The following is an 11,625-nucleotide window of genomic DNA, read 5'->3' on the forward strand; positions in this document are numbered from 1 at the left end:
CCCCCCCCCCCAAACACACACACACACACACAAGAATGTTTGGGAATTTGACTTGGGGCAATCAAAAGGAGGTTACAAGTTCTAAATGCACCAATAGACGTGTCATTCCTGCAGTGTGTTCTGCAGGAAAGAAGGCTGCTTTAATTTCCCTATCCTGGTGCAAGTATTCCTCATCTAATCATACTTGCAAAACTTCTTCAGCTTTTAGTGTTTGTTTATAACCTCAGATCCTGTTTCTTTCAGATACTTTGATTAAACTCATGGAATATGGCGAGGAGGATGATGAACCTGATGGAACCACTGAAGACTTTTGTAAGAGCAACTCAGCTCCGAAACCATTCTGGGCTGTATAAGAGGTCATCCGAGTGAGTGTTTGTAGGCTGATGAAATTTGGTAGGATCCAACAACAAAATTGTGGTGAAGTGCCATTTTTGGTGATTCGGCAAGGGATGGATTTCACGGATTCAAATTTACGGGCGGTGTGCAACTTCTCAGTGCATCTGGTGGGAATGGACGGCTCTTTTTGTTCTTGTCGGCAAAGTCGAGTGGTAGATATTGTTGATTGGATCATGTTGGGAATTTGTTTGACAGGTTGCTGGCCTACAGCATGCGAGATCTGCCTGGCCTCAACTCCAGTTGGGGGTTTCTTGTTGAGGGGTTGTAAATCTGCCTGCCATTGACTCATTTTCGTTTTGGGGGTGGGTGTGGGGGGGTTTTTGCGGGTTTGTATAATTGAGGGCTGTATTTTATCGGTGTAATTGGTTATAGCAGGATTTTTTTTCTTGGGGAGGGTGGGGAAGGGGAGGAAAGATTAGATTACCCTAAATTACATAGTTCTTGTAATCTGACGTCTAACCTATGATGCATTAGTAAAGTCTACAGGGGTTGAGATAAATGTGCGTACCTGGAATTTCCAGATCTCCATAGCCTGTTATTAATTTCCTGTTACAGATGCGCAATATATTGGTTTATTAGATGTTGAATTTTTTTTTTTCAAATGTTCTCCAGGATTATTAATATTTTAATTTTTTTGACATGTTTTCCAGGAGAATATGGTTTGCTGAAAATGGTGAGTACCCAAAAGAAAGTGGTTTGCTGAAAATGGTACCTGGGTGTTCTAGTTGTTTTTAATCAGAAAAGAAATTTCTTCAAGTATATATGTAACTAAGTACATCAATTTCTAGATTAGTTATATCAATGTGTGAGAGTTTGGTATGTGGGTGCTCTACTTGTTTTACCCATAGCTTTGGTAGCACCGGTGACAGTGGACTCCTCTCTTAGCGATCCTCTATAACTTGTCCAGTGTGTCTTGGAACTGTTTGATGAAATGCTTGAGCAACAAGGACGCATCTTTAACCAAAATTTGTATCAAAACAGTGTCACCATTATCAACTAAAAATATTCTTGATTTTACTATAATTCTAAGTCTAGAACGTATTTGGGATTTTATTTTCTTTTATATATATATATATGTTTTCATTTTTAAATCTAAAATATATTTTAAAAATGCATACCATACGCAACCTATTAGTGATGATTTGAAAGGGTTCTCACAAAATGTGTCGGTACGAAAGGTGAAAGCTGGAAAACATTGTTAGGGAGGAGAATTGCCTTACTTTTTGTCTCACATCTATCTAACCAGCCAAACAGAGCTTAGACTGGGTGTTATTGGAATGAGATTCTCTGATAAGCAACTTTACCGGTGAAGATTATAAGACTTCAAAAAATTCCAGATTACAGCATTGCAGAGTAATGTCTAGAGTAATAATACACGTGTAGCCAAGCGTGGGATGTGTAACAATACAAAAGGGGTATTTGATAAATTAGACTCTTAAATTTGATACATGATTAATCTGGACCATCTTCTCTATATATACAAACGATGAAGTGGACATATCATCTATCCATGTGGTAAAATAAAAAACTTTATGATATTTGTAAAAATAGCAAATCCTAGTGACAAAAAGAAATTTTTTTTTACTGTATTTCAAAACAAGATTTGCATTTCTGCCATACGGATTCGTATTACTCCAAGCAATGCTCAAACAACAAATTAGTACTAAATAAATATTTAACTCTCGAGATTTGCCATATGTCAAATTAGGCAGCCCAACTTAGCCGTATCACCCTCCATTGACAAGGACATGTTTGTATGTTCTGAGGAGTCGTGAATCTTGAAGCATGGAATGTCCGAGTCTTGAATCATGCAAGTATTGCATTATTATTTGTTGTTAAATGGGAAATAACTAGAGGAATTGTTTACTATTTTCCACATGACAATAGGTGTGAAAAAAAAAATTTGTTGGGATTAATAGGGTCCATAGGTCTGCTATTCATATGTTAAATTTGAAAGATATCGAAATAACCACATGTAAAATGGAGTTTTAAAAATCCCACCAGAAAATAAGACTTTTGAAAAATAATTGAAAATAAATAAATACCTTAAAATAAAGGATCGAGTTTTTCTAAGACCACGATAACACTTTGATCACATTGTCAAGAGAAACTTCTTCCAAAAGATAACAAGAGATATATCAATATGAAGTGTCCATAAATTGGAGAAAAATAAAAAAGTGTTATGATGCATGGTGGCATGACTTATGATCAAGACGTAGACTCAGAGAGATTATGATTATGGGATATATCATTTGGCTAACCTACATAGGGATCATAACCCCTAGGCCAAAGTCCTGTAAGACAAGCTGTAAAGATCAAAAAATGACAATGAGACCAACCCATTGACCTACAACCAGCCAACTCGAAGGTTGATTGGGTAAGGGCTTCGTTCCATCAGGCTACCAATCCCTTGGCCTACGGCTATTATTTCAAAGTAAAGAAAATGACTGACAAGGAAATCTCAAAGTTAGAAACAAGCAAAACTGTTATCTGCTGGCGTCCAGACCCACAGAGAAGAGAGACCACAAACAAGTAGAGATTGCAATGAGTCAATAACTGTTTCAATTCGTATCTAACTATATATCCCTGAAATAGTATTAAGAGAGAGGAAAAGGAAATCAAAGTCATATCCCATATTTTATGAGATTATTGAGATGTCAGCGAGAGTGAAACAGATATCTCCAAAGGTAGAGGTTTTGAATGATGAGCGAATGTAAGGATATTTGGGTAGCGAGAATTTCTTCGTAGTGAGGAACCCACATAACGTTTAGTGGTTTATGTATATTTTGATTAGATTTTAGCGATATTTTTATGGATTTTTGGCATATTAAGTTTAGTATAAGTATGTGCTTTCTATCAGAGAGTCGTGGTTCTCTTCTTTACTGCTTGGACTTGCAAGATATTGGAAAAAAGAAAAAAAAAAGAAAAATGGAAAAAGATTATCCAGTGGGGGTGGCCTTGGATTGAACATTGACTTCTCCAGCTAGGGTAAGTGTCTATTTTATTTGGGTATAAGAGAATGTTCTTTATATGATTCTGGTTACCAAAAAAGATTTAAAAGAAAATAAAAAAAGGTTCCCTCTTGGTCAATTTACTTTGGTCTTGAAACTGTTAAACTAAGACATATATATAATAAGAAAATCCATATGTTCTGCAAACTAACCCTGCTTTTGCAATTGTATTTCGTGTTTCGGCCTTGTCTGTCATTGATGTTGGCTTCTCTTTGAAGTTTGAACCCAGTTTCTCTCACAGGTTAGTTTTCAAAATTTTTTTTTTTGGCCTTTTAGATTTCATAATGCCCAGTAGCTTAGGGCAGTTCAAATCCTGCCAGAAGAACTTCTTCATTTATTTTTCTTGTCTTTAGATTAATATAAATCTTGGGCCATAGAGGAATTTGGTGTTTTACATTCTTGTTAAGAGGGGTTGATTTCATTGTTCTGTGTATGCTATTTATTATTTTTTCTTTCTTGTTTTACTTATTTTTTTAGTAGAAGAAGTTCAATCTTAAATTCTTTCTGAGCTTTAACATGTGGGTCTTGTGGTTTGGATGCTGATGCAATGACAAAACGTTGCCTGTTTATACTGATTTGATGCTTCAAACAGTACTGTTTGGACTTAAAAAGTTTCTGTTGAGTTTCCTTATAGAAAATTTTCTAATTACCCTTTCTTTTTTTCCCTTTTTATCTGCTATTGATTATAGAAAATGGCTAAGGTGAGGATTTATGGGCTGCATTTGTTGGTAAATCTGTTGGGTCTCCTTAGCCTTGGAGGGGCAAGGCCACCTGGGGAACAGCCTCTCTCACAAATTGCTATTGAGAAGGCAACAGTTGCTCATCAAGAATCTACTTCTGTGAAAGCTACACCAACTCTTCTTGGATTGCAGGTAATGTTTGATTCTGTGTCCTTTACAGTGTTTCCTCTTTTCATCCTGCTACTGTTTTATTAAATATAGATAAAATAGTTTTCCACTGCCCCTCATATGATATGGCAAACTTTCCCTCTGTGACTAAGTTAAGGCCAATGAGTTTTCTTCATGTGTTATTGAATGTTTTTTTACCACCTTTAGTCCTTGTGGAATTCATTATTTCAGCATGATTTAGCCTCAAGTAAATACTGCATAAGTTGAATCATTGCGGTTGAACCCAAATGGATACAAGATTTTATGTTGATTACCATGCATGAAGTACTTTGGAAGATGCCGATAGGTTTTTGGACTCACGCAGGTTTTTTCCAACATTTCAGGGTGAAACTAGCGAATGGGTGACTTTAACTTACATCTCTCCTAATGCATCAAATGATGATTGGATTGGTGTTTTTTCTCCTGCAAATACGTTGAAGTAAGAGGCAACCACCTTCAGTTAAAAATCTGGCTTGGTTCAAAATTTTCAAATGCTATGAGACAATTTTTTATGCTCAGGAGTTCTTTTGTATGCTCTGTTAATTTTCTTGATCTAATTTAATCGTTCTGGTTCCAAAAATTTCAGTGGTTCCACTTGTGCACCTGATAATGGCAGAGTTATTCCTCCACTGCTGTGTTCTGCACCCATCAAGGTCTGTTACAGCCCCTGCCTTCCCTTTTCTTGTTCTTATATCACTATTCTGTTATTGTAAGACGCCTTTCCCATTGAATGGAAGAACTTCTGAATGTTCAAAAGTAAACTTTGGAGTGCTTTTCTTCCTTTGCAGTATCAATTTGCAAATTATTCCAATCCTAACTACAAGGATACAGGGAACGGTGCTTTGAAGCTTCAACTGATCAACCAGCGAGGCGACTTTGCTTTTGCATTATTTTCTGGTGGACTCTCCAATGTAATAACTGAATTATTACTCTCTTTAACAAACAATATGAACTATTAGTCTCTTATTCAATCAAATCACAGAAACCTATGTGTGGCCTATGCTTTATATAGAAATGATATCAGATACATCGTTCTAACACTGTATAATGAAATTATATATCCTTCATAAAAATGTATATTTGCGATGGTATTCTAACTTTACTAACATTTTAATGCAACCTCTCATAAAAAAAGTAACAGAGCGAGATTGCAACTTATTCTTCCATTGTAAGGTATCTTTAGTGCCAATTTTCCTGAAGCCTTGAGAATTCTATGGAGCTAAACTGGTGAACAATATATTGATTTTTAGGAAATTGATTGAGCATCTTCCTATATTTTTTCATGAGGAGTTTCCTCTGTGCTTTCAATGTCTGCTATTGAAATGCAAAAGGTTTTGTTACATGAGATTGTGTTGCGACATGGGAGAGATTTTATTCTTGTTTAGATTTTTATTCTTCTTGTTCCTAGTGAATTAGTTTGACATTATTTCTTACTAGGAAAGTGGATTTTTATGCTAATCTAGTATTTTGGACTTTGAAAAGTTTCATCTATCAGAGCTGTCGAGATCATGTTTCGAGTTTTGAAAACTCATATTTACAGAGAGATCACACTTTCTGTAGTCGTCTAAGCTGTAAAATGTCTTTGGGAAAATATTGGGGGCTTACTTTCATGCTTGATGATCTTGTTCTTTTAATGGTGCCACAACCACAACAAAAATTGAATTATCTTGATGGTCAATATTTCTGTACTTCCTCTACTTTGAGGTACCTTTTTTTTTTTAATATTATTATTATACTAACTGCAGTGAATTTCTATTGAAACAACAGCCAAAGCTGATCGCTGTCTCGAATACTGTTACTTTTGTGAATCCGAATGCACCCGTTTACCCACGCTTAGCCCAAGGGAAAACATGGAATGAAGTAAGTCAGTTATGAAATTGGGTTTGACAATACCCTATCCACAGTTGTGAGGTGAAGAATGTAGTTTATATACTTCAAATGTTTCTCAGATCAGTTCTAAATTTCTTAATGAAGATTTGCGTCCTAGTTTTTACTGTCAAATATTTTCACTGGACTGCAAAAGCCATATTACTTATGATGGATTGTTAAGAGATTAGTTTGAATATGCTAAAATGATATATGTGGCAGAAGGAAAATATTTTTCTCTTTATGGGTGAAATGTGTCCTTGGCTAGAAAAATCACAAGATATATCCCAATTTTCTCCATATGAAAAGATTAAAAGAAGCTGATTTGTGGGGTTGTTTTAGTGCCTCAAAAATTATCTTGTGCTACTTTACTTCTCTATAGTGATCTTCCAGGAATCTGATGATATTCTGTTCCCTGTACTCAGATGACTGTAACATGGACAAGTGGATATGGGATCAATGAATCAGTGCCCTTTGTTGAATGGGGTCCCAAAGGAGAAAATCAAATACGTTCCCCAGCTGGAACATTGACTTTTAGTCGTGGCAGCATGTGTGGTCGGCAATATTTTCTCTCTCTCTCTCTCTCTCTCTCTCTCTCTCTCTCTTGTTTAATCTTTACCTATTTAAATCCATGAATAGACTGCAAATATGGGCACCTAACACAGAAAATAAAACTTGTAAGCCTGATATGGATGCTAAATGAGTATCGTTGTCATGAACAATGATATGAGAGAGTCCATATATCCCTGTTTTTTCTGGGTGAATAATATATCTGTCTGTTACTAGCTCTTATGTTATAATTTTCAGTGTTCTATATTCAATGGACTATTGGACTGAATGGAGGATGGCAGATAACATATTTTACTTGATGTCCATTGGCAGGTGCACCAGCAAGGACAGTTGGATGGCGTGACCCTGGTTTCATACATACAAGTTTTTTGAAGGATTTGTGGCCTAACTCAATGTAATCTCTTCTGCTTGTAGTTGTAGATAGCAACTTTCTGCTTTCTGCTGTCTATGTCTGTGCATCTCATCCTTTTCTAAAATTCTTCTCTCAAACATCTTTCAAATGTTAAAGATACCATAGTTCATGATATTTTATAAGTCTATTGGAGGTTTTCCAAGCCTCAAATACCCAATTGTAGGAGTTTAGGTTTGAAAAGGTCCTTTTAAGACCAACTCTAGATGTCAAGCCCATTTATCAATTGCAATATTCTTCAACTTTTTATGAAGGAGAAAAATTGCTGATATCAGTTACCAATTGACAAGATAGTGTAGGATTTCAGTGTAATAATGAGTTCAGCATTTTAATCTTTTCCTCTGGGATTTAAGTTGAAAGTTGTTATTAAGTTATAAATCTTCAGGTTACGCCAAGTTGAAAATTTTTATTTGTTTTCAGATAATATGCAGATCAGCATTAAAAGTTCATAAACATTGATGGTGCAGGTATACATACAAGCTGGGGCATAAATTATTCAATGGCACATATGTTTGGAGTCAGATATACCAATTTAGAGCATCACCTTATCCTGGTCAAGACTCGTTACAACGTGTAATTATTTTTGGCGATATGGGAAAGGTTTGAGTTTTGAAAATTTTAGCGTTCACTTTAAAGGGAAAACTTGTTTGGTTCAGTTATGGTAGCCGTGGATGTAAGGACCATTAAAATATGATATCTAGCTCATTACAATAATCAGCATTGTGTCTAACTTAAGTTGACTCATAAAAGTTTTATACTTAATGGGAGACATAGCATCTAACAGTGGTTAACATTTTTCATATGGTTGTTAACCAGTATTTTCAGTCCACTCATACAACTATACAAGGTTTATATTTTTCATATGATTGTTAACCAGTATTCAGTGCAGAAACTGAAGAAATCTCCTTTATATTTTTCTTCTTTTAGGCCGAGGCTGATGGTTCCAATGAATTTAACAATTACCAACCCGGCTCCCTGAACACCACTAAGCAGCTGATTCAAGACTTAAACAATATTGATATAGTCTTACATATAGGAGATACAGTTTATGCAAATGGATACATCTCACAGTGGGATCAGTTTACTGCACAGGTCGAGCCCATTGCATCAACTGTGCCTTACATGACTGGAAGGTTTGTCATTGTATGCACTTTCCATTACATGTGAACAACTTTAATTGTCACGTCACTTATCCAAATTGAGTTTTATTTGTGATTTGTCCTTGCAGTGGTAACCATGAGCGTGACTGGCCTGGATCAGGATCTTTCTATCAGAATACAGATTCAGGTGGAGAATGTGGTGTCCTAGCAGAAACCATGTTTTATGTTCCAGCAGAGAACCGGGCCAAGTTCTGGTATTGAAATTTTGGAAAGCCAACATTCTTTATATGCATTCCTACAACATCCCCAAAACTAGTACTGTGTGAATAAGAAACGCTTGTGTGTCCTTTGTATAAAGCATACTTCCGGCCCCATGAGTCCCACCCCAAAGATCCTCTGGCGTGTAACCCATCTCATACTAATGATTGTGATAGTCTAACGGATGATCCTATATTTTTCATTTTAGACCCCATAAGAATTTTATGTCCCTTCTATCTACAGGTACTCCACAGATTATGGGATGTTCCATTTCTGCATAGCAGACACAGAACATGACTGGAGAGAGGGCACAGAGCAATACAAGTTCATTGAGAAGTGCCTGGCATCAGCTGATAGACAAAAGCAGCCATGGCTTATCTTTCTTGCACATCGAGTACTAGGTTATTCGTCTGGTAGCTATTATGCCCAAGAAGGGTCATTTGAGGAACCAATGGGGAGAGAAAGCCTCCAAAAACTTTGGCAGAAGTACAAGGTTGACCTGGCTTTCTATGGACATGTCCACAATTATGAAAGGACATGTCCTATCTATGAGGTACTACCTATAATCTTTTCCATGGATCTTTGCTGCATCACAGCATCCATGAATATATATATTTATCAATTGATGATTTTGTTTTCTATTACAGAATGTTTGCACAATGACGGAGAAGTCATACTACCAGGGCACTTTGAATGGGACCATCCACGTAGTTGTCGGTGGGGGAGGCGCTAGCCTTGCTCAGTTCACCTCCCTCAACACTTCTTGGAGTTACTACAAAGACTACGACTATGGATTTGTAAAACTTACAGCATTTGATCATTCAAACCTACTATTTGAATACAAAAAGAGCAGCGATGGGAAGGTGTATGACTCATTCAAGATTTCGCGGGATTACCGAGACATTTTGGCCTGTACTGTAGATAGTTGCCCAAGTGTGACACTAGCTTCTTGATGTACTTGTTTCTGTTGGTGAATAAAACAAAATAGTTTGATGAGTGAACCTTGAATCTTTTATTCATTGCTGGCAAAAGGCCTAAAATCAAAACTAAATGCCAATGCTACATGTGAAGTAAATGAGCAAAGCCTATAACATGGTAAGAAGATGAACCTAATGTTGGGTAGGGTGCCTTGTATTTTGTTGAATGGGTTTGTGGGCTGGTTCCAAAGGTAGGGCCTAAAGGCTTGAGGCCCAGGGAATTTTTAAGGTATTTTGGTAAACTGCACCTATATGTGTTTCGCTACAATTGTACTAATGGAATTATTTGAGCTAGAGAAGGCATGACAGCAAGTGACTATAACCCTATTCTCCATTTTTAGTCAAGTAGTTCTTATCTCTCATGGACGTATGTAATCTAGCAAGCCATATGAGGGAGATAAATGTTACCATGGTTGCAAAGGCAGTTTTTTCTGCTTTGTGAAAGGTTGATTTTGTCATTCTCACAATTGATATAGAAGGTAATTCAACAAGTCAACCATTGATTGAATGAATGTGGAATTATATTAGAATATTGGATAACAATACTATTGGATCACTGGGTGTTGACAATGTTGAGCCAGCTTAGGCCACATTTGTGTGTAGAAGTTACTAGAAGCTATTCTTCCAATAGAATTGCCATCATTAATGATCCACATGTCTCGTTAAAAGAAAAATTGACTAACATCTGGCTGGAATCAAGATGAGGGAAGACCAACAAGAGGAAACAATCTTGGACATTTCATAATTCCCTTTTTTTTAATGGGATACAAGATAACCTTTCATTTGTGATTCTTTAAAAACATATATGAGAAGGAGTTCTTATAGATGCATGAATGTGGAAGTGTTTCTATAACTTATTTCAGCAACACTTCTACAAAAATCACTCAAATATTTACTTTAATCTAGCTTTGAATTCTAAGGCTTTAATTAAAGTCTAGATTGTCTTTGGTTCCCCACTGGTTAGTCATTAATTCCAGATTATAGTAACGGGATAGACACAAAAGATCAATTCAGTGGAAATGGTTGATGGCCTTTTCTTTAGGCATTTGAATAAGATATGGTTAATTTTTCTGGACACCAGTAGTCTTTGTTTGATGCACAGAGGAATTGATTGTAGTTTCAGAAATTTAAAATCTTGTGGGTAAGTATCATTTGCTTGCGTTGTAACTGTCGTTCTTCAAAATTGGTTTCCTCCAATGTCTTAATCTTGTAATTTGAAGCTTTGTCATTACTGTTATTTTCTCTTATTCTAACATTTTCACTTATTCTTACAACACATCAAGGTTGAGAGAGGAAAGTAAAAAAAAAATGTGTGATGAATGATGAATAGTTGAGAGCAATAAGTTGTTATAAACAAATATCATGCTAACACTGTATGTTGATTTTGTGTATTCATTATGCATGACAAATATATTTAACGGAAGAAAAAAAAAAATTGCATCCCTTTTATTAATCACTTAATTTAACTTGAATAAGAATTATTAACATTACAAGGGTTTGCTATTCTTAGAATTATAATTAGGAATACATTTGAAAAATAAATTTATGAGGATAAATGAGTGAAATCACATTCATTGCTCCAAATAAAAGCAATAACTTTAACTTTCTTATCAGAATTATATCATAATTTGATTTGTCCGTTTTTTATTGAAGAGCTGGTCACTGCTAAGGACACCAATAGCAACAGGGATTTAGGCATAACATGAAGTTTTACTATTTGTCAACTTGTATGTAAGTGTGTCAAACTTCAACCCAATCCCGCCAGACTAATAGAAACTAACCAGTTCAAGGGGTAAGCCCGACAGCATCAGATCGGTTCGACTCGTTTATAAGCTGATCAAACATGTTTAGCTCGATCATTTATATGTATATTTTGATTTTTTTTTATATAAAGAATAAATGGATATTATTAATGTAGCAATGAAATTTCAATGTTCCACAACCTGACCAAGCTTGACATGAGACTGACTTCATTAAATTTCTTAAATAGGTAGGTCATGGTGCAAGGGTACAAGCTCGACTAGGCCCAAGTGCCCGACCAAGATCAACCCAGTTAGACCAATTGACACCCCTACTAATGATTAAAAAACTGGTCCAAATCGAATCAAAACAAAAACTTCTTTAATAATTTAGTTTTGGATTGGCTTAGTA

At 35.8% G+C, this 11,625-nt stretch overlaps 2 protein-coding genes across 6 annotated transcripts in view; both read left to right on the forward strand.

The window, feature by feature from the left end:
- The window catches only part of LOC122076784 (protein RIK), a 12,683-nt gene extending 11,788 nt beyond the window's left edge, over window positions 1-895 (forward strand). For all 3 annotated transcript variants that reach the window (XM_042642328.1, XM_042642329.1, XM_042642330.1), the window contains one exon: window positions 244-895. In XM_042642328.1, the coding sequence (XP_042498262.1) occupies window positions 244-353 (110 nt within the window). In that variant the 3' untranslated portion in view covers window positions 354-895. The remainder of the gene's footprint in view (window positions 1-243) is intronic.
- Window positions 896-2,892: 1,997 nt separating this feature from the next.
- Window positions 2,893-9,498, forward strand: LOC122076123 (probable inactive purple acid phosphatase 1). Of its 3 annotated transcripts, none has more exons than XM_042641413.1 (13): window positions 2,893-3,083; window positions 4,097-4,279; window positions 4,639-4,733; window positions 4,881-4,947; window positions 5,083-5,205; window positions 6,062-6,154; window positions 6,586-6,715; window positions 7,043-7,124; window positions 7,607-7,739; window positions 8,067-8,272; window positions 8,368-8,493; window positions 8,741-9,050; window positions 9,145-9,498. In XM_042641413.1, the coding sequence occupies exons 1-13, from the start codon at window positions 3,051-3,053 to the stop codon at window positions 9,448-9,450; spliced, it is 1,887 nt and encodes a 628-aa protein (XP_042497347.1). In that variant the 5' UTR covers window positions 2,893-3,050; the 3' UTR covers window positions 9,451-9,498. The 3 variants fall into 3 exon arrangements, with proteins under 3 accessions (XP_042497347.1, XP_042497349.1, XP_042497350.1); XM_042641415.1 differs by having other exon boundaries at window positions 2,931-3,384; XM_042641416.1 differs by lacking the exon at window positions 2,893-3,083 and adding an exon at window positions 3,425-3,648.
- Window positions 9,499-11,625: the final 2,127 nt, after the last annotated feature.

The sequence above is a fragment of the Macadamia integrifolia genome, chromosome 4, assembly GCF_013358625.1.
Source record: "Macadamia integrifolia cultivar HAES 741 chromosome 4, SCU_Mint_v3, whole genome shotgun sequence".
Classification (NCBI taxonomy): Eukaryota; Viridiplantae; Streptophyta; class Magnoliopsida; order Proteales; family Proteaceae; genus Macadamia; species Macadamia integrifolia.

Bases quoted from the DNA above. Each gene is read 5' to 3' on its own strand.
- LOC122076123 (XM_042641413.1), top strand. From the start codon at position 3,051: ATGTCAGCGAGAGTGAAACAGATATCTCCAAAG. The intron at 4,280-4,638 runs GTAATGTTTGAT...CCAACATTTCAG, and splicing joins CAACTCTTCTTGGATTGCAG to GGTGAAACTAGCGAATGGGT. The intron at 7,740-8,066 runs GTTTGAGTTTTG...TTCTTCTTTTAG, and splicing joins TTTTTGGCGATATGGGAAAG to GCCGAGGCTGATGGTTCCAA.